The 27102-nt window shown below is 40.6% G+C and overlaps 1 protein-coding gene and 1 long non-coding RNA gene across 3 annotated transcripts in view; one reads left to right on the top strand and one right to left on the bottom strand.

Moving 5' to 3' along the window:
- On the top strand, positions 1-24062 carry LOC146661188 (uncharacterized). The gene is made up of 5 exons (XR_014913577.1): positions 1-432; positions 516-692; positions 3781-3846; positions 7150-7226; positions 23765-24062. It is a non-coding gene; the product is annotated as an uncharacterized LOC146661188 (long non-coding RNA).
- castor2 (cytosolic arginine sensor for mTORC1 subunit 2) overlaps positions 7904-27102 on the bottom strand; it is a 26754-nt gene continuing 7555 nt past the window's right edge. For both annotated transcript variants that reach the window (XM_085421276.1, XM_085421277.1), the window contains exons 3-10: positions 20657-20727; positions 18840-19033; positions 15889-16021; positions 14423-14546; positions 12722-12832; positions 11695-11777; positions 10567-10661; positions 7904-10031 (exon numbers count right to left, since the gene is read on the bottom strand). In XM_085421276.1, the coding sequence (XP_085277402.1) occupies positions 9969-10031; positions 10567-10661; positions 11695-11777; positions 12722-12832; positions 14423-14546; positions 15889-16021; positions 18840-19033; positions 20657-20727 (874 nt within the window). In that variant the 3' untranslated portion in view covers positions 7904-9968. The remainder of the gene's footprint in view (positions 10032-10566; positions 10662-11694; positions 11778-12721; positions 12833-14422; positions 14547-15888; positions 16022-18839; positions 19034-20656; positions 20728-27102) is intronic.

Raw genomic sequence — 27102 nt, forward strand, 5'->3', positions numbered from 1 at the left:
GGAGGAAGACATACAGCTAGGGATGGGTATCGAAAACCGGTTCTTGTTGAGAACCGGTTCCCACTGTTTCAATTCCTTGGAATCGTTTGCCACTTTTAAAAACGATTCCCTTATCGATTCCAGTCGCCCCGAATGACGTCATCACGTTGAGTAGCGTCTTTTACCCAGTAGGAAACACGGCGCCTGAGCGGCACAAACGCTCAAAAGTTTGGTTACACTTTATGAGAAAGGATGACAACAGGGCAACGTGCAATACTTGCAAAGTAGAGATTTCATCAAAGGGAGGAAACACTATGAACATGCAAAAGCATTTGCTCAAAAAACACGCGATTGCTTTCAACGAATGTCGTGTTTTTGATCCGCTCCGGACTAGCGAAGCTCAACCCAGCAGCAGCGGTAGCGTTTCCACGTCCTCTCCCGTTAATACTGCAGGTAACTAATCAATTAGCATTGCATATTATGTTAGCGCGATTTACCTTATTACAAAACCTGCTATTACTGTGCGTTGCATTTAGATAACCATGATGAGAGAGACAGAGTCTGGCTGGCTCAGATGCTGGCAGTTGTCGCTGCAGTCTACCGGCAGCGTCTCCTTTCAGGCCAGGATAGACGAATGTCACCGAGCAGTGTCTAAGTTTGTGGTCAAAGGCTTGCACCCATTTGCCACAGCACATGCCCCCGATTTCACTTTGGTAAGTGAATGTGTTTAATTGTAGGCAGGGACATTACTGGATATTCTTGTGTAATTGCTACAGAATAATTTATGTTAAACTTTGTTATTGCTACAGGAGAATATTTATTTTATTATTTTACATATACATTTTTTTTCCTGGGGACCCTGTGACACCCCATTGAAGAGCCGTAGGCTGGATCTCTTAAGATCTCACTGTTGGGTTTGTAAGGCCATGTTACTCCTAAATTTCTATCTTGTTCAAAGAGAAGATATAAAACAAAGTTCTAAGCTAATCGACTTTAGTGTTCTCCTTTAAAAAAAAAAAAGAATCGATAAGAGAATCGATAAGGAATCGAATCGTTAAACAGAATCGAAAATGGAATCGGAATCGTTAAAATCTTATCAATACCCATCCCTACATACAGCTGCTGCTGGGTAAATAATTCTGCATTAAAACCTATCTTGAGCCTACAGAGTGGCTGATGCTGCGTTTATACTTTGGCTTGGTCTGGCTACATTGCTCTGCAATTTTGCTGCCTAAAGTTGGCAGACGAGTTCCTGTTTTTGAGTTTATCCATCCTTTTTTGGACTGTACTGAATGGATGCAACGTGTGGTTACATTTTTAGGAAGGTGCACGTCAGATGAAGTATCAGTTACAATAAGCTTAAATTTGAAGAAACAAATCCTGTTTGAGATTTGTGACACCAGTGCACTGCATGTCTTCCTTCACTACATCCACAAATCTTCTCTGACTTCCTCTTTTCCTCCTGCCTGGAAGTTTCATCATCACGGTACGAGTCACAAATTGGATGCACTCACAACCTGCTCCTGAAACACACTTTTCAACATGTATGCAGTCTCCCCCATTTAACAATTCATCTATCATATAAACATGTAAGAGTCAGGATAATATTGAAGCTGAAACAGCTGCTTGTTTACTTATAAATGATAAATGCTCCCATGCTGCCTTCCTTCCTACCTCACCCCCAGCTGATTGCTCCCCCCCCTCTCTGAGCCTGTTTCTCTTTGAGGTTTCTTCCTGTTTAAAGGGAGTTCTTCCTTCACACAGTCGCCAAGTCCTTGCTCACAGGGGATCGTCTCATTGTTTGGGGTTCTTTCTAATATTGAAGGGTTTAAAAAGTATTATAATATAAAGGGCACTGTTGTAGTTATTTGGGACTATATAAATAAAAGTGAATTGAACACATTTTAAAGGACTGTAATTCCAGCTAAAGGAGGCGGTGATTAATTGGTCCACCTCCAGTTTACATTGTAACATTTGTATCAAGTTTGAATCTGCAGAGCTAATAGTTAAAAGGTTTAATTGCTGGAATGTTGACTAATTTAAAAATAAATCTATTACTTAAAGCATAACAGCAATAAAACCCCAGACTCATAAAGAATAACTATGACTGTGGCTGTATTTCAAACACATGTTCTAGACTAAATTTTGTGTGTTAAAAATGTAATCAAAACAACTGGCAAACTGTGACTAATTTTAATCGTCGTGCAATCTTATCCGTTCACCTGACTGTTAAATGGCACATCTTTGTTTTCTATACAGTGAAACAAACTTCGGTTTAGAAAACGGATGAATTGGTAGGAAAGAAAGACTTGTAAGAATTGAACCCATAAAATTAATTGTTACCTGATTTGATCCGACTCCTCACACGTGCTCTTTAAGCTGATTTTTAACCTCGACTCTAACTCGGGTTTCCTGATATCAACATGATGGACACGTTAATTCTCACAGAACACGGAGTATTGCTGAAGTCAGCCCGATGTGCACTGCTTTGCTTTGTTCTCTTTGCTGAGCTCTTGTATTCTGGGCCATTCATCATTATGACAACTTGACGGCCCTCTGAAGAGCCCGGAAATGTATTTACGCAAAATTACAGAGTGAGCATAAAACGTACGACCTGCGACCGTCTGCAGAGCAGGATTTGAGAACGTGCAGGAGAAGCTTTGGTTTGCGTGGCTGAGAGGAAAACTTCATTCACCACTTTTAATATCCCATTCAAATTATGTGATGAGTTGACCCATATCTGGCGTTTAGGAGGAGGCATTATTTCACAGATGCACCTGTGGAACAGTGAGAAGGGTCCGCATGATTATAGTCACAGTTGGTGACAGCATAATGGAGATTAACTTGGTCAATCCCAAACAAGTTTGCTTAGTCATGAACAATTTACCAGGTGCAGCACTAACATCTGTGATGATGCTGAACCAAAACTATGTTTTTGTGTCTGGTTCTTTACCTTCTGAAAGCTGCACTGTGTTCTGCACATGCCCTTCAAGTCTAACCTCACCCTAACCAAATTTGAGGCTTCAAAAGACACATGACACTGTATATAATGAACCACATCCAGTCTTATGCATGATAACTAGATGCCACAAACATCTCTGCAATTGAAAAAAGTACAGTGTGTGATTTGTTGGTCAATATTGCAGGGAAATGTAAAAGAAATGTTGGGTTTTATTACCCAGAAGCCCTGTAAGGTGACACCCGTGTGTGTGTTGTGATTCAAGTGCCCCGTAGGAAAATGTGTGGTGGTTGTTGCCATTACAGCCTGGTCTAGATGAAGCACTGACTCACTGCTGTTAATGTGTCGCCCGTAAAGTTTAGATTTGTCATTTCTGTGGGTGGAGATTTCCCACCATGCGACCTTGCAGCTCTGCACAATGAAAGTGATGCATTTCAATTAGCGGCACTGAGATGCCTCTGTTTGACTTATAGCTTGCAATTTTAATCTTTGTGAGTGGGAGCTGAGGAGCAAGCGTCTCCACCGCATGTCAGTGAACTGCCGTGCCGAGCAGCGTGAGATTATGTAAGGTGTAAAATGATCATGATAAGTGGAAACACTAACACACTGTGTCTGCTCCTATAACCCCGCTCTGCAGAGAGGGTCTCTGCAGCTGGATGAGCTCTCCTCCCCTTCTGTGTGCTGAAGTAGAGGAGAGGAGGAGGTGGTGGTGGTGTGGGGCCCACCCATGCAGAGCAACAAGGGCCTGGCTGTTCTCTGCTTTGTTTACTCAGGTCAGATAATACAGACAACTGATATACCTGCAGTCTTCCCTGCTGTCAATTGCTGTCCATTTTCTGCAGGCTGGAGTGGAGCGTGGGCATTGTGGAAGAAAAAGCCCAGCAAGGAAGACAGGGACCAAGGGAAAGGTAGGGTGTGCACTAATGTGTTTTCTGTGTTTAAGTTCTAATTTAAATCAGATCATTCATCTATAGATCATTCATTATAGCACCTGTGTGGGCTAGCATCAAGTTCAAAGAATGGAAGAGTGGGGTGAGAGGAGAGCAATGCACTTTAAAAAAAAAAAAAAAAAAAAAAAAAAAAAAAAAAAAGATTTTAGCCACAGACTGTATATATAAGATGGATGTAGGTTTCCAGGTCTGAAAAGTAAAGCCAGTGAGGAAGTGCATTCTTTGAAATGGCCAGTAGGAGGCTCCCGTTGCAAAAAGAAGTCCATTTCTTATAGAAATCAGTGAGAAAACTGCCTTTGTTTTATAACTTTATAAACACTTATTAGTGTCAGTAATGTTGATCCACCTAAATAGCAGCTCATGATGAGGTTTTCCCTACACTGGCTCAGATTAGGCGGGAACACTTGAGCCTTGGGCTTATATCTTTCTTTTGTGTAGCTTAAGTCTCTCATGTGACCAGCAGCTAATGGCTCGTGATGAGCTGATAACAAACATTAGATGTAACCTGAAGACTGTACATAAAAGATGGAGATATTTGGCTTTGAACGGAATGCGTGCACCCTTCTGATGTCACAGCGGATGTTAGCTTTGTGCGCTACGTCATGTGTACAGCCTACGACACTGTGACCATTTGACAACCTGTAGGCTTTGGCACCTTTGAGCTGCCTACACGTGTAAGCCTGTAAAATCTTGCCATTTTTCCCTTCTCTGTATATTCTCCACAAAAGTGGGAATTTTCAGAGGAAATCTTCCAGTACTGCTACTCAAAATGGCACGTTTTGGTGTTTTGTTGTGGTCTGTAACCTTTTACTCTCTACATAGAGATTTAGGTGTTGGGCTATCTGTACTAGACTGACTTTCCTGACATCAGAAATTAGTTATAGAAATGTGAAGCTAGAAGTAAGAATCCAAAGTGACTACATTTCATGCTCTGGGGGGCATAAATGTACAGGCATATTTCACAGAATCTGTCCTAACTTTCCTTCTTACAAAGAAGTAAAGAAAGAAAGTTTTACTTTTGAGAAAAGGCCGAAACATTGCCAAAAACATTAAAAAACATCCCAAATTGTCTTCTCTGAAGACATTTTCTGAGATAGCAGATCATAAAGGATCATGGAGTTACAAAAACCATTATGACTCATAGTCTAGGATTATAATGATCTTCAGAGTTGCTGGAATAAATGTTCATTTTCAAATGCAAACTAACACCGATCTTTATTTTTTAAAATATATATTTATTAACCCTCAGAGTGTGTCACACCCCAGAGAGGGTTTGAAAATCGTCTTTTCACCAGTGGAAAACAAACCCCTGCTGGAGCGCTGTCGTAATGATGCAACAAATACTGTTGATGAAAATCTCGATAGCATCACTGCTGCTGTTTGCGCTTGGCGGGTCATTGCAGGCACACGACTGACGTCTTTCACTTCTGGTCTGCACGATGTTTGTTTTTCAGATTACACGCAGCAGTGCCAGCGGTGCAAAAATAAAAGCTAGTGATTCTAGAAGCTACTGATTCATAGGAAGTACTTAGTTTTTCACACATAAGAAGTTATAGTCATAACACATTGTTCCCTTTCAGTCTGGTCATTCTGTACAGCTCCTGCAGTAAGAGACATTTACACGCTCCCCATAGAGCAGCGTGGCAGACCCAGGAGAAAGGATCGAATTAACCACTGAAGGAGCCGTCGTGTCCAGCAGACTGAACCAAACAAAAGCATGCAGTGATGACCAACTACATGCATCATGAATATCCCTCACAGGAACCCCTTTATAAGGGGTCCATGAGATTACCATTCCCCTCGAGGAATATGCTCTGAAACCCTGAAGCAAAGAAAAACTGTTGGTGCTCTATGCTAACTGGTGACCTGCAGCAATGATTCTCGCCACTCACAGAAAGAGGGCACAAGCGTGCCACCGAGGTGAGCAGGCAGTCAGCTAACTTGTAGCACTGTAGGTGAGGCACCGTTAACCTCCCATGTGTCTGTGGAGAAAGACATCACCTGCCTGATCTGGTTTATGTGACCTGCAGACTGATGATTTGCAATTGTTTGAATGTAGATATTTTGTATTGATTTGCACAAGGAAATATGTACAGTCACACAGCTTGTTGGAAGCACTCTTATTGGAGCAGAACAATGACAAATGGCATGAAAGTCTGTTTGTTGTCAGAGCCTTTAATGCACCCAGACTTAACAGTTGCAATGAAGGAGCATTTGTGTATGCTGAACAAAACGTAGGTGGATTAAGGCTTCTTCTTTCTAGGCATCTGGTCTCTGTGAAGGCCTGTAGCTGGACTCTGGTCCTGGTCAGCTAGTGTAGAACTTGACTTGGAGGCTCTCATCTCAATGACTGGAGCACACACCGCCAGAGATGGCACTGCTAGGTCCAGTTGGCTGCCTGGGGGAACCAACCAGTGACTAATTCTCTGCCAGGCACATCATCTGGTACATCTGCAGCCCAGTGACCGAGCTCATTGCATCTGCAGTTATCTGCCTGAGCCCTTTATCTCCAGCTAAGTTGCTTAAAATCTGCGGTGCTTGTCGGAAGTGCTGAGTGGCCATCTACTCCATGGTTGTGGAATGGCTCCACAGGCGGTGGGTTGTCTAAGCCAGCCTCCACTGTACTGTCTATGTGCTGTACAGTGACATGGATAGACAGTGGTTTTGCTACATGAAGCCGTTAGCTCAAAGACCAAATCGGGGAAGATGGGCAGGTGGTTTTTGACCATTCTTCAACCTTTGTCGAAACTGGGATGCTAAACTTGGAGAGGAGTGTGTAATGCTGTGCAAAAGCCATCTTTGCCAGCATGGGGACATGTCGCATGTGCTTTGGGCTTAGTCAGCGCTCTCCTAGTGTGGATAATCCCATAGTTGTGGCAGCCCTCATGCTGGTCCTTATCATGCAAAGAAACTGCACCCCTGAGAGTTGAACACGCAATTTTATCTTCATTTTAGTACTCATTAAAATGCAAAGCAAAATAAATAAATACTGCAATGAAGACAAAATTTGTCCCCTCTTTGCATTAGCTACCACCACTCAGTGACTAATGCTAACAGGGCAGTTAAGTTGGCAGATAAAAGAGTCAACTGCCACCAGCCAGCCTGACTCAGAGGTGAAGAGTGCAAGACCTGGGGGATGACTCAGCATGTCATCACGGATCTTTAGCATCGTCAAGTGGGGATGTGATATCCACTAATTTAATTCATCCATGGCTGCTACACTTCATACATTTTTGTGTTAAAAAAATGTCTCATTCACAGCTAAACTGGAGCTCTGAAGGCAAGATTGGGAGGCGACATCACTAGTTTATTGCTTCGAGTACACAGCCCCTCTGTCGGTAAGTAAATACAGTAAAATGACACATGGGTGAAAAGTGAACACGCAAGCAGCTCAAAAAACAGCTAGTTTATTTTTTTTTCATTTATTCCCCTCCCCACAAAAGAAGCTTCAAAATGAAAGGCTTTCTCTTTGAAATGCAATCAGAAGAAATAACACCTTCCTCATGTTTTAACACTGATAAATACAGATTATCTACTAATCAAATGTGATCAGAGGAGAGGCTGCAGATAGGTGGAAGGTGGTGTGAAGAGAAGAAAACAAAAAGGAAGAAAAACATCATCACCAACGGTTAATACCAACAGAAATCGTTCCATGTGGACAAGATCTAGCTAAAGAAAAGAGCCCTCTCTGGGTTCACATCAGTACAGCAGGTCTGTGGGGGTGGGACCTGCATTAAAGTGCAGACTGGAGTAGGAGAGGGGCAGCTTCAAGACCAAAATGGACACCAGGGCTCGGAGTGTAACCTTCCTTCCCCTGTGTGAACCGTAGCTTATGTTAGCACACTTGCACTGACATTATTCTAGCTCATGGAAGTGGCTCAGTAATTTATTACTAGTGTCGATGCAAATCTTTTCAGCGTTTCTCACTCCAATGCACACTGTGAGCAACACGGTTACTGGAAAGTGTCGGCGTAATTGCTCTCAAACATGAGAGTTTTTGGCAGTACAAGGTTGGAAAACGGGTCATGCTGTTGGTACGATTGCCATCAAAAGCAACTATTTAGTAGTGAACGGTTTCTTTAAATGAGACAGATGCTCGTGGAGGAACTTCTGTTATTTTTACCGTGTTCAGTGTTGTTGGTACGCGCTTATTTGAAGTATTGACAGGGTGGAGCTAGCCGCTCCCTCCTGTCCCCCCGCAGCCTCTACTTTCATACTTTTGAACACAGACCTGCATTGTAAAGTTAATGCGATGTGGTGGGATCACGAATCCACCTCAAAAGATTATCTTCGGGGTTTCGTTTTTTGTTTTTTTTTTGTTTTAATCCATCAATCGAATCAATATCAGTTGGAGTTTCAGATATATTTCTGGGTACGAGGAAGATTGTAAAGGTAATTTGAAATTTTATGTGCCTGGTATAGATCTGCACTGAGTATTTTACTAAAGCTGGGCATACACTGTGCGATTTCTTTCAGTAGCGTTATTCAGCTTGCGCTCAAACTGTGTGACTGAATCGCAGAGGTTAGAAATTCATAGGTCAGGATGCTCTGACGTGACCTTTAGCTTGGTAACATGAAGTGAGGTGTTAATCGCTTCTCAGGTATACTACACAATCCACGACACAGGATTAAGGCTAAACTCAGGCCGATCCCCAAGACGGTCGCACGAGTGAAAAATAGTCTCAAAATGGGCCAAAAATCACAGTGTATGCCCAGCTTTACACTTTTTAATGGCTATTTTTTGCATTTTTAAATTTGTATTCTTATTTTTTTTTAATACAAACTAAACCAATTAAAATCAGTTTCTTCACGTCCACTGATTAATACTCACTCAGTTTGAAAGATGAGGAGGATAAGTGGAAGAGAATGGCTGGATGGAGTTTTTAATCAACACTTTTCGACCCTCCATAAAAAAAGGAAAACCCAGATTGATTTCAGTGTGCAATTTTTATGTTTTAAATTAGATTAACTGACACAATATGAACAAAGAGAAATAACAATTTAGAGCTAATTTAAAACCCTCACAAGACGGTACAGACTTAAATTTAATTTTGTGGCAAACTGACCCTAAATTTGGCACATAGTGGTTAGTGTGGGAGTGGTTGTAATGCTCACGTGATAGTGTTTCAGAGGTCTAATGAGCACCATGTTGACCATTTCAGGTAACAAACAGTGTGCAGAAGAGGCTGATGGGAATGGCTCAGAGACGTTTTGAACTGATTGTGACACTGTGGGAGAAGTTATTAAGAATACGTCAACTGGGAACTTTCTATATCCTATCCAAAATCAAATAAATCAACAACCTCTCACAAAAATGACGCCTATCAGCCAAATCGCTGAAAATAATCAAATCTACGGATCCTGATTGGCCCGTCGATCATATTGCTCACAGTGTGCATGGATGTAACTTATTAAATGCACAAAAAAAATGATTCACTTCACGTTTCGCCAGACTGATTTTAAGTCTGGGGGACTTCAATAGTCAGATCGATGATTAAAACACGTTCAACGATGACTAAAAAGCAAAAACAAGCGCCAACGCTGGCTGTCTCCTTCAATTGCACATGTGCAGTATTTTAGACAAAGGCATCGGTTTAGGCATTCATACATGTTGGCACTGAGAAAAATGACCTGTGGAAAAACAAAGCAAACAAAAAAGGAGAATTTGATAACTATATATAATAATTATTTTGCTTTGAGAGTACATTCGTCATCTTTCCATGAGAGGAATTATGTAACTAATACAGTAGGGTGCTCAGGAGGGTCAGGGAGTGGGAAGAAGCAGCTTTAGAGAAGAAAAGAGACAGTTTGGTAAACTAATGCAAAAACTACCAGAGCGTGGAGGTGGAGGGGACTTGGGCACGAAGGAAGGCAAAGAGTAGTTGGGGGGGGTGAAGAAAATGGTTGAGTAACAAAGGCTTCCCTAACACACTGTCACCCTCCTCTCTCCCTCCGTCCTTCCTTTCAGAGTTGACCCACAGTAGTCCGCTAGCAAGCTCTTGGCACTTTTTGGACATGATAAACTTTTTAAACAAAATGACTTTGGAGATGGTAGTCGTCATCGCTTTCTCCAGCTTCCTTCACTGTGCAGCACTCTCAGTCCGCAGTGCGCCAATGACACTTTGGATGTTTTCTTCAGGAACCTGAAGAAGACGCAAAGTAACTGATTAGAACTTTCTGATTGTATTTTCATTTGTTTTTGATGGCCCCAAAAACATCTGAAAAAGCTGAAACAGTTTCTCTCCAGCTGCTTAGAGCCTATGCTGATGCCATAAACTGTATATAAAAGATGGACGTAGTTGCTACGATCAGTGCCTAGTGTCTTCTTAAAGCCTCGAGTTGAAGGTTTTCTGGAAGTGAAAAGCAAGAACTAAAAATCTTGACTTGAAACTAGTGAATTAAGTCAATAAGAAAGAGTTTACTGGAGTCACAAAGCCATTTTCCCAAAGACTTCTATACAAATTAGACAAGCGACCCCCTGTTGGCCACTGGAAAGAATGCAAGTTTAAAGACACCTTTGCACTGGCTTCACTCTACAGACCCAGATGTGCTATGCATGTCCATCTTTTATATACAGTCTATCATGGTGTCATGAACTGGTTAGACTAACCAAACAGCCCAACAATTACAAACAAGTTGATTACAAACCAAACATATGCAGTAGAAACTGTTTCTTACCAGGGCGTGGTCAAACTTGAAGGTGCTAATGTAGTAAGCTGGAATGTCAGCCGTCGCCAGCGGTTCTGATATCTGAGCCACGATGCCGCACTCATCTGCAGACCATTAAAAACACACTCTTTAACCTCTCAACAGGCCCCACAACCACTCTACAACTCATTAAAGCATGTTGATAAATACAATACACATTAATCATGATAACACTTATTATCCTGATTAGAGCAGCCAGGTCTGAGGTCTTCTTGTGAAATTCTGGCTTTTTTTTTTGTCTGCTAAGGCTTCACTTAGCCTGATTATTGATGCTCAGGTAAGCTGTTATATGAAGGTGGTTATCAACTAACATAAGCCTCTAACCAAACAGAAAAATGAGAAGGTCTACCGACTTTACAAAGGAAAACTATAAAACAACACAGCTGCTGCAGATTTGTCTCAGCAGTCTGAGTGTGTCTGGGAGGAAAACTATAGGATTACACCCACATATTTGGTCAGCAATAATAAAATTTCATTTATTTGAAGCCAGGAAGGAAAGCCGACAAAAATACAAATAACTGTAAGTTCACAGACTTCTCAGTATCGCAGCATTATGCACGGGGGGAATCTGACAGATTATTACTACTCCATGAAATTTCAGGTGTGTGTAAGACAGGTGCAGTTTTGTACTTTCACCTGCTGCCCTGGTGTTTAATGGTCTCACAGCAAAAAAGAAATGAATACAAAAAATATAATTTAAACATAGGTTTAACCTACAAGTACAAATAGGTGTCTTGTTTTAGGATCATACATTAAAGGCAACAGGAAAAAGTTCCTGGAAATAGTCTTTTTTTATTGTCTGTTTAGGGTTAGATAAAGACTTTAGATCTTCCAGGAACAGTGACACAGTTTTCAGTGGTGGTTTCATACCTGTTAATCTTTTATCTCAGGTATAACCTGCAGTTAGTATGGCAATCTACCCTGGTAAAAAGTGAACCACCTTTTTAATGCTAAAGACTGTTAACTACACACTGGGATGGTTGTCAAACCAGTTCTGACAACGCTGATCTTGATACTTGAACATGTGCTTTGTTGGCATCAATCTGTAGTAGCATGTGGCCTGCTTCTATCCATTACTACAGCAACAAAAATACTCACCAAATCCTAAAGGTTGCCCTCCAATTCGAACCATTTTCCAAAGCTCACCAGAGGCACTGGTAAAAAGTACATTGTTTGGAAACCTGGAAGAAAAAAAAAAACAGAACAATTATATTAGCTTCAGTATTTATTAAAATACAATTGTACCACATAAAGGCTGGTTAAGTTACTCACTTATGCAACACAAGTGTGGTCATACAATTTCTATATTTCTGAATTGTTACCAATAATAAGACATAAACACAGTATTAAATCATTCAGTTCCAGTATTTCATTAACTCTGTCATCTTTAAATGTTTTCCAAGAGTGGCTTTATTTGACCTTTTTTTGCTTTACTTAACAAATTATGGCACCAGGCATGGTTAGCAGATAAAGGTGCATCAGAAGAAGCCACTAGCCACTCAGCACAGTGCAAAAACAGCTAAAGTCTGTTTCTGCTGTGCACCCCGCTGCACTGAAGAAAAGAGCCATTGTAAGGCAGAGTAATTTGGGTGACCCATCCCTTTAAGGCAACACATTCGGTCTTACATAAAACGTAGGGACATTGCTGACCTACATGCTGCAGAAACAAAATCTAAACTTAACAATTCAAGTTCACTCCAGTTGTTATTTTACTTCCACATGGATTGAAGAGGTTACTAACCAATATAATGCGGACCTTTTTTTATTCATTGGCAGCCTTTGATCAGATGCTAACACAGGAGAAACCATGTGGGACCTGCAGCTGCTCAAGTTCCTTGATGGCCCTCCTGCTTAATTAGTGTACACTGTTAGAAACTAAGGGAGTAGATGAGTCAGACTGAAACCCACTGTGACTTATGTGCAATACACCCGATAGCTCTGCTTATTGCCTAGCAACAAACTAATCACCACCTCAAACAACAATCAGAAACGCACTCCCCTGCATGAATACAAGCTGTCCTTTTAGTGGGGATTAACAGACAACAAAACCTTGAAAGAACAAGTGTAGTTAATTACACAACAGCAGTGCACATGAAATGTTGAGTGGTGGGTGTTTTTCTTCTACCTTTGTGTGGTCTGTTCATCCATGACCAGAGAGATGTAGCCCTCGATCAGGGAGAAGGAGAAGAAGCGGATGTGGTTTGAGTCTTCACTGGATGCTCCAGACTCTTTTTGCCTGGCAAAGACAAAAACAATACAGTTTTTGATTGGACCTGTGACACTTTGATTAATTTCTCTCTGTGTTGCCTAACAGCTTGAGTAGGTAGACTGGTTTCTGTTTGAAGAACTCAGGGTTTTCCATTTAAAAAAAAGGAAGATTTTGAAGTCCGTGCCTGTGTGCAATGTTGTCCTTGGGTTCCCTAACAATGCTAACAGTGAGAGTTGATGAGGTCATAGAACTGCTATCTGTTAAACAATGTACACACTGGAAGCGATTCGCTCGAATGTGTCCATCAGAGACCATAGAAAGTGGAAGACATTTGACATCTTCAAGCAACTACAGCTAGAGACATTAAGTGGGCGGGGCCTGTGATAAAGGCCCTTCAGTCGAGCGGCGAAAAATCACTAAATGTCCAAAGTGTGGAATATCCAATCTGGGTCAGTGAGGAGTTGCTGCCCCAAGTATGGGAATCTGAGTACCTCTCGATCTTGTTTCTAAGGAGGAAAACAAATCCTATATTTTCTTGCTTTTTTAAAAAAACTTTATGGCATATTCCATTTGAAATCGGAAGCTAGAATTTCAATTTGATTGCCCTGTCAAGCTGGACTTTCAACTCAGAGAAGCCACACCAACACTGATTTAATAATCAGAGATGGTGGCAGTGCAACAACGTGGACTGGGACTTCCTTTTTTCCCCCCTTTAGTTTATAGAGCTATTTCACAGCAGGTGTTTTGACTGTCAAAAGCCAGAAAATAAGAAAATGCCCATTGAAAAAGTGCTGTAATTTACATTTCTAAAGTATCCTAGTGAGCCATTTCAGTGAACGAACACAAAACACCTTGAAAGGCCTTAAAATTGCCTCATTTAAGTGGAATAAAGCAGTCATTGTTAATGCCTGCTTTGACAGGACCAAAAAGGTCTCTAATTAAAGTATTACTGCACACAACATATATGTATAAAAAACAACCCTCAAATTATGCAGACTAACACACAATGGATGGAATCATTTTACACTATTCTCTCATTATTGTGTGGGGTTAGTCTTACGCTCTGGTGCTGCACTTACACGAAGATGATTAATGTGTGAAAAATATAAAAGATGAAAGAAGGATTCAAATTGATGCATCACAGGTCAACACATTCTGACACTGAGCCTCATGTGTGGGCTGAGCTCCAGAACATTTTCCCAAAATGCCACCATTTAGCATCTCCTAATTTTTCCTTCCTTGTCTAGGAAATGAAAGTGAAAATAGTCTTCTATTCTCGAGAAAATAAGCTTTCCTGAATTTTACCCTTTTATATAATTCAAGGCAGTAAAGATAATTTTTCAGACTTGACAAGGCTCCAGCAGAAGACATCAGATAACTTTAGATTAACTTAGATAATTAGATAACAAAAAAACTGAATACTACTTTCCACTGTGGCCAAACTTCTCTTAATGAGCTAAATTTCTGTTTTATCCCTTTTAAGTAACATCCTACATTTGATTAATAGACTATAAAGAGATGCTGTCCTAATGTTCTCAGTGATTGAGTGGAATCCTGGCAACATGCAAAACATGCAAAAGGCCTTCAGGGCCTTAATGAAGTAATAAAATGTATTACCCTCCAGAGTAAAACATGACGTCCATGAGCAGAGTGGCCACAGAGGGCAGTGTGTCTGGGTCCAGGCTGGTCACACAGAACATGTTGCTGGGACTGGATAAGGGGTGAATGATAGGACGGGGCACTGAAAAAGATAATACATGATAATACATAAAAGACTACATGGCAATACATTTTCTGATCATCCTTTTTCCATTCATCTGAGCTTAGACTTCCCTTGTCTGTACTGGGTGAAAAAGTGAGCTTGAAAACTGCATTTGCCAACATTAAGAAGGAGCTTTCAAGCTCAGCTTGTACACCAACAGGAACAAAACACAAATTGTATGAACAGCAATAAAGACTGTGTGCTGTGTAATTGAAAGCACCACAGTGCACTTAAGTGGAGCTTTAGTGGAGATTATCCAACAGCCGTTTCTACAATCATAAATAAACCTTTAAACATTAAGGTTAATTAGACAATTTGATGTATATGTTTGCACATTTTATATTTAAACAATGCTGAAAAAGTTTACGCATTTATTTATATATAAACTTAAAATGTAAGCATCTCACCCGTAATAAAAACAAATCCACAACAAATGTATTATTATTTCAGGGCTGAGAAACAAGCATAATTACATTTTAATCCCATTTTATAGATTTTATATCCCATTTCCTGTAGTGGAAACATTTAAATTTTCTTTTAATCCAGGACTAGTCTTAAAGGGGGCCAGATTATATTATATTACATACATGCTGTTCCAGTCGTTGATGCTCATATTAAATACTGTAAATGTGGGCCACAAGGACAGGCTTCAGCGTGCAGTAAACACTTAACCACTGAGCCACTGAGAGCGGATGTTAATATGGTGATCTGTGGGTGTGAGCACAGAAGCCCCACCCACCTGCTGTTTTAACATTCTGTGCACGAGGGGCAGCCAATCGAAAGAAAGTGGTCTCAAAGGGAGAAAGAACGGAGTCATAATGGCTTGAATGAACTGAGGTTGTACTATATAAGGTTTGTTTTAAAGAGATACTTTAATAGATTCCAAGAAAAAAAAAAAGGAGCTGGAAATTAACATAATGGGTCCACTTTAATGTCTGTGAAACAGCACAAATTAATATGCAGAGATTATTACGTTGAAGAAACAAGTCTGAAAACATTTTGTAAGTGCTTTGCAAAACCCATTTCCGATTACAGAGATCTCAGTATCAATACACTATCGTCCAATCGCATTGCAGATTGCATTTGTGCAGATGTAATCTCAAAACCACACAGTGGCGACAATTTGGCTTTTTAAAAATGGATCCGTGTTAATAAACAATGACCAGTAACCTGGACGTCTTGGCCCAAGTATTGGCCATGGATCCCCTCAAGTTGGCAGAAATATTGAAATGTCAGTCCACATTAAAGGCTGTTAAAGGCAGGGTGAAAGCATTAAGCTTTTCTCTAGACAGAAATATTGAATTATTTTGTTAACTCTTACCTAGTTTTGGTTTCACAAAGCCATTGGTCACCCCCAGATTGTGAGCAGCAACAGTCTCCCCGTTGACCACTCGAAACAAAGTGAATTCGGAAGACAGAGTGTGCATGACCATCGGGAGGTCTCGCTCTCGAACCTGGGGACGGCAACATGAACGAGTTCAGAGGTCAAGAGTAAATGCTGAATATGTAACAGGAAAGAAATGTCGATGAATTTTCAGAGAAATCGTTTGATGGGAAATCCCACTCTTATTCTCCTAGCCCGAGCTTTTTTCTAATGAAATGCTTTCATTTATTTTCAGTGTGCCCACTCTCTTGCTTGCCTAATCTACATTTGCTTTTAATGACTTCCTACAAAATGGCTTTTGATAATGAGCAGAAAATGGGATTGGGCTGTTCATATTCAGCCAGATTTATATGTTCTGAGGAGGAGCAGAGAAGACAGTAAAGCTGCATTCTTTGCTTTAAACACAGCCTTTAGTTCTGAGTATTAGCATGGGCGGACAAAATGGAACATGGATCTTTGCCTCTTATGCCAACCATGCCGTCCTGCATCATTAGGGCTGAGCAATATGTCAAAGCAGGTTTATTTGTTGAGCTCTTTTCATACACGAAGGTAAACATGTGCAACATAAAGCAAAGGAGCATACAACGGTTAGAAGTGGAAAACAAAGCAAATTGAAACGCAAACAGACCAAGAAAGACATGAAAAGCGAGAACTGGCCATGAGCCAATGCATTTAAGATGATTATTGTTACAGTCTAATCAGATCATCATGATATGACTCACTCAAATGCATTTTGCATTTTTTGGTCCTTGTGTAATTGCATTAAGAGCGGGGTTCACGAGCATGTGGCTTTGATATGTATTGTGGAGTATTGTGGAGAATTGGAAGATTAAGTTGAAAGGGTCAAGAAGACCTCGGGGAGCCAGAACTTTTCACAGCAAATTTCAAGGAAATTAGTTTTCCAGATTTCTTAGAAACTAATTGCTGACAGCAGGGGTAGAGAAAAAGCCACCAAAATTATTATGGTAATGAAGCAATTAATATTTATATTTCTTTAACTTTGCTGTCTCTAATTAAAACTAAGCTGATCTCTGTTTAAGGTGGGAAGGGTGGCAGCACGAATTTAATTGGCGTATTAGCTGTCGCTCTTGTAATTGTTGCTCCTGAGAAGCTGGTGTGTGTGGCAGATCTGAGCAGACTGACTCAGTCAGGATGCTTGTTGCTCTGTTGAAATGGGTGTATTCAACATTTGGGTCAGGCTTTACCGCTTTATGTAACACAAAAGATCATAGCAGTGAAAAAATAAAACATCTTAAGCTGGTTTGTCTTTTGGCCTGCTGAGGGATTCAGTAATGCAATGAAACACAGAGTGAAATGAAGGTAGGAGATGGCTTGTGGGTGTGGATGACAAGGTCAGTGTTGGACGTTTTCTTTACCTCTTTTCATCTTATATACCAACAATTAGGACAGTGGGAAGGAGCCTGTGTCGAGACAGGAAGCATGCCCCGAGTATGATACCTTAAATTCCAGCAAGAGGCTGATCTGCTGATCCCCTTTATGTAACAGATTATCAACATCAGCACAGGTTTTTTGTTTTTTTTTCCATTTTCATGAACATGCTGAAGCTGGTCAGCAGGCCTTGTTTTTCCATTAATGCAAGGCAATAAAAAAAGAAAGGAAAAAAGACTCCCTGTAGCCAAAAAGGCATGAGAAAGGATTTCATCCTAAATCAAAAGAAGTGGGGCCGTGCAAGGTACACTATATCCAAGGTTATTGCTTTTTCATATCAGGCACTGTAGATGTAAACAACTGTGCTGCCAGGAGTTGCATAAAAGACAAATAATGCAACACACCGAGCATGCTAAGAAGCAGATCAACTGTTGGCTCATAACACACAATCATCTTTACTAAACAGAACTGAAAAAGAAACTGCACTTTCAGTTCACTCTGACAGACGGGGGAGGGGGGCTGTGTGAGGTCAAGTGCTGTCATGATACCTGAAGCACAGTCTGGATTCATATCAATTAAAATGCATCCCAGTGGTTCCCACTGAGCATGCAAATAAGCAGCGGAGAGGCGGCTCTCACTGCAGCAGTTGCTAGTGCTGTTTTTCTACTTATCGCCATTAAAATACCTGTGAGATCAGAGGATGGTACTACAAACAGTTTACTTCTGATTTAGCTCAGCATGTGATGGAGTGATGGCCTGTTCAGTGTATACAGCTGTGTATTGCCTCTCATCCAACAACTATATACAAAAGATGGGCTACCATGATGTCATGGGTTTGTAAAGTCCCACTTTAAAGTCTCAACTTGGACTTGGCATCACCATCTTGGTTCTTGATTTCTGTTCAATTTTATTTATTAGGCGCCAAGTCACAGCAAAACTCTGCTCAAGGCACTTTAAAATGTAAGGTAAACCTCTACACTACTGCAGAGAGAACCAGACCACCCTCTATTAACAGTCACTTGTTGACAGTGGGAAGAAAAAACTCCCTTTTAACAGGAAGAAACCTCCGGAAGAATCAGGCTCAGGAAGGGGAGGCTGCTGCAACCAGTGGGGAGTGAGGGGGAGGGAGACAGGACAAAAGATAGTGTGGAAGAATGAAGGGAAGATCTAATTGTGAAACTGACAGAAGCCTCACCCCAAAAACATATTGTCTATTGTACTCTACATGAAACCATAGTGCAAAACTAGTTTCGAGGTCATAAATTGTTGTGCAAAACGCCCCCTGCTGGTTATTAGAAAGGATATTTAAGGGGCTTCTGTGCCAACCTTTCTCAGAGACTACACCCATTTTTTAATCCTATGGTATTGGTTGATGTCAATTGGGATAACTCCAGCCCCTCGAGCCGTGTGTCGAGTCATTTTTTTGAGAGCATCACGTGGCTGTCGAGACCCACACCATTCACACACAGAACCTTGACATGAACAATATTCACACTCACCAGGATGAAGTCCGTCTGATACGTCGACAGCATGAAAACAGAAATGTTGTGGTCGGCCAGTGGTGCGATGACTGATTTAGCGATTTTGGTGACTCCTATGGGTTGTGAAGTGGATGTGTTGCTACCTCCTGACACCACGTTAAGGGCCACCCACGTGGCGTCGGCAACGCTGATGTGCTCCGACTGGGGCAGCTCTGGAAATGAAATCAGAAACAATTGGGAGTGGAGCTGGTACAGTTGTTTGGCTGTCACAAAATTTAATGGTTAAGATTTGAGACAGATTGTTTCATAGAGGCAGCAACACAGATGGATGGATTTAATCTTTACCAACAACCTCTTTGGAATAAAAAGAAAACAAGCTGGGTATCAGTAGTTTTCATCTGCACTCTTTTCTTTCTTTTTTTGATCTGTAATGTACTCACTTTTGCATAATAAATACAGTTTTATTTATGACTGATTAGGAATATGATACTTTTAACAGCTTTGAGGTAAGGTCACAGAGCAAAAGCATTAAATATTAGACCAGCATTTCCCTTTCTGAGTCATTCGTGAGTCAGATTTGTGCCTTGATGACTCTCTTTGTCTTCTTGAGCCATTATAACTCTGAGCTTTAACATTTATCATTATCCTGTCACTGGTGCCTGTAGCTGTCTAATGACTTCAACACAGAGAAGCCACGGTTGTGTTTACACCAGTGACTGGGATAAAATAATGAACCCCGCAGGTAAGAACCACAGACTGTGTAAATAAGACGTCAATGCACTAAAGCATCCTCTATTTAACTCTGAATCTGCTCATAGTTGTTAAAGAAAACTTAAGACTACCACTATCTCGACACAAAGTGTTTAATGCAGTCATAGCACAAGTGAGAAGTAGGGTCATTTTCTCATGGAGAAAGAAGAGCTGGACTTCTTTCTAATGGCCATTAGGGGGCAACACATCTGGTAAAAAGAAGAGCTGGCTTTATTTTTTTAAACCCAGAATCAATATAAACCTTTTAGAAATACTTTATTAATCCCAAAGGAAATAAGGCTAATAAAGCATAACTTTTAGTTGCTAGGTGAGTTCCGATTCAAGTAAAAAAGAGAACAGGGCTCACCTGGCAATGATACTCCCATGAGTGAAATGTCCAATTACTGTGAGGGACTGTGTATAAAAATGGCTGCAATTTTTAAACTGTTATGTAATACTTTTGTTAAACCCCTCAAATAAAAGCTGAAAGTCTAGACTTAAACCGCATGTTGGTGGTTTGATTTAAAAGCTACTGTGACGGTGAAAAGAGGCAAAGTTACCAAAACTGCATCCATGTCCAAATATAATTTACAACATACAAAGTATGATCTACCCAAGACATGTGGACTGAACTGGGTTGTGCACTCATGGGCTAATTAGGGACTAATTGTCCATAATCAACATGCATAAGGATATATAGTATGCATCTTCTTGGGGGTTTCCAGTATGATTTAATTTCACAATGTAGTTCAGTTCAATATAAGAAAGACAATAACCCACAGAGCCAGCCACCAGTAGAAAATACCTGCACCAGTTACGCAACAAATAGCCTGTAGTCTCCAGGGTAACTAAGGAGGGTCACCCTGGAGAAGGGTGTGTAATGACACGGATTCACTCACTCAGCCAACACAGCGAGCAGCAGCTTGGCCTCACATCTATAATGACAAAGTGTGCTCAAACAGTGTCAGCTGAAGCCGCGCGGTGCTGGTGAGAATCATAGATTACACAATGCGACCTTCTCTTGCCGCCTGGTCTCTGGTTGCCACAGTGACTTCAAAGATTAGTATCCACAAAGCGAGGCTCACCTTTAAATCCTTCCTCGTCGACGATGATGGTATAGTCCTCTGGAGTCTCTGTCAAACTGAAAAACTTGCATCTAAATTGGAGGGAAAAGAAAAGGGAGAGCAGATCAAACAGTGGAGAATATATGTGGAAAGTTTTAAAATAATCTTAATAATCTCTCACTGTTTCTCCTTCCTCACACTATAAACACACACATCATGTGGAATTAACCTATAGACTGTACAAAGTAGTGCTTCTGGGTATAAAATAAGTGCAGAAGGGTATTAAAGTCAGTAAACACAGAAAAATCTGTCTCAAACTGAACATTTGGCACAATCTAATCACAAATGCTTATGTGATTATTTGAAACTTTGACCATGTTTAATTTGACCATCCACCATCATTACAAAAAAATAAGGAAAAAAATTATATTAGGTCCCCTTTAAATAAACACCCACAAGGACGAATGCATGTCTTCATCATCTTCTATTGAATATGAGGCTCACAAACCCAGTGATTAATAAAGTGCTGGGCAGCTTTACCCCTCTCCAACAGACAAAGGCAAATTTTGCTTTGACAGGAATCTCCGTGATCCAGAGATGTTTTTAAATGCACAAAATATACTGAGGCTATGAGCTCAAAACATCTATATCTGACAGAAATCCCATTTTATCCCATTTAGCTTAAAAACCTTATCTGTAAGTACGTTTTAGGCCATACATATACATATACAACTTTGGTATAAGTGTTTGGAATTAAAATCATTTCATTTTAGCTTTGGTTTATCTGTCTAAGAGTTTGGTTTCTTTAACAGTGAGAATTAAAGTCTCATAAAAGGCCAGTGTAGCTGTAGATTCACACAAACATTTACTGGAAATTATATAAAGAATCTTTGGTCACTATGCGATTAAAAGAAGTGAATTTGCTGACTGACCACCTCTACACAGACCACAAGCCAGCTGACGTTTGTATCTTGGACTTATAATTTACCTGACTTACTGCAACTTGCAATGACCTCATGAAAAACTTGCACAAGCATAATTTCAGCACAACAACAGTGGAGACAAAGTCTTAAAAGCAAGTTGTGCCACTGAGCTGAGTCTTGATAATGATCTGAGTAGCTATTTTCCAAGAAATCCTCAGTCATATCTGATTTAAACACTTAAAATGTTTGGCTACTGCCTAAAAACAGATTTGGAAAAGCTTTTTCTCCCCCACACACGCAGAGCTCAGTGCCCTCAGGGTCAACGTGTCTGACTCATCCCACCAGAGCACTGGGCAAATGCCATGCTAATTCATATTATGGATGCAGCATGAAATGGACCAGCTTTTATTGTTTAGCACTTTTCTAATCTTATTTGACCACTCAGAGTGCTCTTCACTATAAGCCACATTTACCTTTTTCACACATAATCATACATCACGGTACTGCACTTAAGCACTTTGCAGCCTCACCTACGGCAAAATTCCAATCATCAGTTAACCAAACATACATGTGTTTGGACAGTAGGAGGACGTCAAAGAACCCGGAGAGACCTCACACAGCCTGGAACATGCACACTCCACACAGGAAGGCTCCAGCCAACCAGGAGGTTTGATCTTGCTGTGAAGAAACAGTACTAACTGCTGCTCTAACCAATCTCCGAGGAGATATGCACATAGTCAAACTGTTGTGAACTTGAGATTTGCACTTGTTTGAGCGCTCATATATTTCAGATTTGTCTGTTGATAAGCCCATCTGGGCAGGGGCGTTACAGAAAAATCCCACCTACATTTCTATTTGTATTTTGATTCTTTTTGACTGCCTCGTTTCTGCATCATCATGTGCCTTGTTGAGGTAAATGGCATATAGAAGTGACAGATTATTAACAACTCAGTGTTCCTCATCAAATTTTGTTAAGAGGACACTTTTGAAAACCACTAGTCAGATCTGACCACATCTGCCTCTTGACATTCAGATCATCGCATTTAAACTGTTCTCAGATGGTAACAGATGTTAGAGACAAAAGTGTGCCCCAAAGATTTTACAACAAATGGAAAACGGTGCAGTAGGAAAAACAACACACACAACGCTCCTCTGATAATCACATTCTTTACACACCAGCTACTGAAAGCTCACACTTCATATTGGCTGAAAGGTGTGAATAATGACAAGAGAATAACAGAAAGGCTCTCAGAGGGAACAGCAGGATTTCCTCCTGGCATTAAATGAGCTGTCAACTGTCACTTTGACTTGCAGGGTGTTTTGCAGAGCGAGAACATTAGAATGATGTGCACTGAAGGCTTTTCTTGTGCCCGGGCTGGCAACACACCTAATCAATGACTTACTTCAGTCTTTGACATTGTTCCATCTAGATCAGCAGCACAGATTTACTGTGCTACTCCCGACTGTGGGGGTGATCTCTGAATATTCAGCCTTCATTACTCACATTCTGTGTGCCTGCAAGGAACTTCACAGGGAGCCTTTAAATGAGTTTATGCTTTCAACCACTGCACTGCAAATGTGTTTGTAAAAACTCAGGGCACATATTAATGGAATTACGCTGATATATGATCTGCATAAAGTCATACATCATTTTATTTAGGAGTTGGAGAGGAATTGAAAGAATGTACAGAATAAGAGTTTAAATAAGGAGAATATCTCCATATCTTTACATCACCAATGTTCATATTTAGGGCTGGTTATTGACCGAATCGATGTCAGTGGCACTAGAAGTCAGAATCAAACATCTAATCTGGATCTAAGGTTTGTTTAGTCTTTGACAAGATATTTCCTTTTTTCTTAACTTAAGACAGTGGCTTCACTTACATTACAGAGTATATATAAAAGGTGGATGCAGCTACAGAGATGTCAAACCAGACGTGTATTTCCTACACAATTAGTCTGTATTTGTGGTGAAAACTGACACACGGGACTGGGGTGCATGAAACAAGACATGCCGATAAATTTAATATTTTCCACTCTAATAATAATAATAATAATAATGAACTCTCTACATAATGGAGGAACTATCAGTTAGTGAGCTCAAACTTCAAGGTCTTGAAGTCCAGTGAGAGACAGCAGTCCTGTTCCGCAGCCTTGGTGAGCTCATCGTATTGACACATGTGAACCACTTCTCCATCTGCTGCAGGTTCTGGTTAGAATGACCCTCCAGCACTCGCAGCCATCGTCACACCAGAACAAACATGCAAGCTGGAGTCCAAGACTGTGGAGTTGGAGTCTGCCCAGGCACAAGATTAGGGTGTCTGGGGATTGACTCAACAGTGATCTGAATAGCCCACCCAGAGGAAACAGGAGTCAGAACAGGCCAGAGATGGCTAATTAGCAGTGACTGAACTTTGAAAATCTGAACAAGGGGATTGTTTCATGTAAAAACAGATAGCTTCTGTGATGAAAATAAAAAAATACATGGCTTGGGTGGCTGGAAATATATCTGGGTGTCGGCGTGTATCTGGAATACAGTTCACTTTGTCTCAGTATCTTTTGAGGTGCTTACAAAGCACAATGAGGTCACCAATTTCATGCATTTTGTGGCTTAAATAGAGAAGTGGTGACACACTGGCCTTCCACATATTTGTAAGCTACTAAAAGCAACTTTGATGAAGATCTGTGCTGGGGGTGTGTATGCCCGAGTCCTTAAAATGCAGGGATCAAACATGCTTGTTCACGGTATGAATCGCCCAGTGTTAAGCCACCCTATGTGTGAGAAACACTGGACTCTGCAAAAGGTAAGTCCGCCCTCCTTTATCATCCCAATTTGACTATCTCCATCCAATCTGAACCAGGGCCATAATATACAGCATAAGCATCATGCTGTATTCGGTAAGAGTGGGAAGTAGTTATTGAGACCATAAACTCATCAGGAAAGAGTTTACTGAGGTCATGAATCAAGGGAAAGTGTTGTCTTCTAGTAGACTTCTATACAGGTGGAGTTCTTTCTGCAATCGATCTGCTGACCAGAAGAAAGAATGAATAATTAATGCACTTCTGCCTTGGTTCTACTCTTCCATCTTTTATATACAGTCTGTGGTTTATAGATATTTTAAAAATTTTATTGAACTCCTACCAATTGAAGACTTCAGGTGAAACATTTGCCAGGGATGGGAACGGTGTGATAAGCATTCGTCCTTTTCACCAGCTATTATTTTTTTTTATTATGTTTGTTTAGCTCAGTGTTTGCAATCATTATATTCCTCTTCATTCAAAGGCAGGCTGTCAAATTTAGAAAGAGAAGCTGCCAATATCCCTACACATTTACATTCAGCTGGAACGCGAGCCCAGAAAGAATTATTTAACATGGTAAAATTATTCTTCCGGCTGCTTCATGAAGGGGTTGCATCTCCTTGTACCATCTCCTTATTCTGTCAGTGTCGTCTGATTGGAGTGTTCATAAGAAGCATTTTTAATCCTGCCTAAAACTAGAAAGACAGTATTGGCTCCATATAAACACAGAGACACTATATCCAAAGACATGGCAGTCTATGAATCCTGCATAGAAATCTGTTGTAGAATAATGAAATGCTAAAGATGACAGCTGCCTTCCTCCTGCCTTTAAGAGCCAATCAACAGCTGAACCAAGAAACATATTAAGCGATCAAGTTGAGTACACAGTAATGGTTCACAACTGTCTCACCTGTGTGGTGGCAGGTGTTTCACTCTGCTTGTTACCCTAGCAGCTTAAGAAAATGTACTTTTTTTGTCCTACTGTATCCTTTACATGACTGTGTTTGTTCTTGTGGGATGAGCAGTTGATTGTGTTGGCACTCACTACATTGATTTTAAACTGTGTGCACGCAAGAACGACTATAACTTGATACTATTTTGGCATATGCCAATATTCTTCCAGTGATACGCGGAAGAATACTTTCATATGATTACATCTGAAGATACTTTGCATTTCATTCTACTTACTTCGTCTCAAATATAGAAGCATCAAATTTCACTCTAAAGGAGAACCACAGGGCATTTCCATCAGCTGGCTCCACTGAGAGGTATGTTATGTAATCACCACATGCTGGCATCGAGTTTCTTTCTTAGGACTGCTAGGAGCATGCTTGAACGTTTCCAGGACTGCTAGTTTTTCCAGCTTCGGTCAAGTCATAAAATTTGATTAATTTCTAAATAGAGTCAATTTTGTAAATGTGAGCAAAAATAGACAAGGCGAAGAAGATGCGATGGTCTATGAAAAAACTACAGGAAAAGATTGGATTAAAACTTTTTAGTTCTCAAATCTGGAAATCATTTACGCATGCATGCATATTATGTTCAGTGGAAGAAGGAGGCACAGCAGAGAACTATGATAGGGATGAAAGAACACTGTTGTAGGGGCTTATCAAAGGGGAGGCACGAAGGGGTGCCGAGGTTGCTGCTTCAACAACATTAGGTGGAGGATGGGAGAGTACAGAGAGGATTCATGGGGAAAGCAAAAGAAACAACTACAAAAAGAAACAAATTGCAAAACCAGTGTCCTCTAACGGACACTCGTGTCCTACAGTCAAACAATGAATTTATGTAATCATTAATAGATGGCAACCACATAAACCTCCAGCTTGAAACACAGTGCATGACTTAGGGATGTGCACAAATCACCAAGTACTGTGTACAAGTAAGGCTGAAAAGAGTAATCAAATAAAATGAAACTTTAATATGTTCCTCTGTTTCTCTGCCTTCCAGCAGCATTCATGTAGGTTTCCCTCATACACTGGGGAGGAAGTACAGCATCTGGGGGCCTTTGTGAAGGAGATTTTGAGCACCCAGTGCATTTTCTTTTCTGCATTAACTTAAAGTTAAAAATGTCTTTATTTAAATATGGGGGAAAAAACCCGAAGACAACAGAAAAATCCAGCACCCTACTGGAAAAACATGTATTATGTGTCAAATTCAAACAAGTATAGTCAGCTTTTCTTACTCAAAAATTTCACCGCTATGTCAACACACATACAAGCACAGTTTGAGCTTGTTGTTGTATGTGAGTGTGAGTCCTCAGTCACATGGGCTTCGAGACTGGTTGTTGACCACTTGGCAACCACCGGTTGTTAGGGAAAAGATGTATTCCTCAACTTGTTGCGCATTGTTGCTGTGAAATCAACTGCTAAAACCTTAATTAAACACTCCAGTTGGCAATAGCGTAATTGTGATCGAGATAGAGATTGTTACCTTTCCCACGAAACATTCAGTGTTTGTATGAACTTTCAATGTTGTTGACTGAATTTAAAGTCACATTTTGGGAGTAAATAAGACCTTTTGCTGAAGAAAAGCACTCACGCGTCAGTGGCGTTCCTCTGGGTAATGTGATTATTTTTCTAAATAAGCCGTCTGCTTTTTACACGATTTTACTGCGAGAGATAAATGCATGTGTTCTAAATATTAGTTTGTAAGTACTCCCTGCATCGTCTCTGAAATCTACACCCATGTTTGCAAGAGCAGATCTGTAATCTGAACTCATGCTTGTATTCACAATCCTTAACT

This window comes from Rhamphochromis longiceps, linkage group LG10 (assembly GCF_057381845.1).
Source record: "Rhamphochromis longiceps isolate RC_006_pf linkage group LG10, R_longiceps_female_GT1.1, whole genome shotgun sequence".
NCBI lineage: Eukaryota > Metazoa > Chordata > Actinopteri > Cichliformes > Cichlidae > Rhamphochromis > Rhamphochromis longiceps.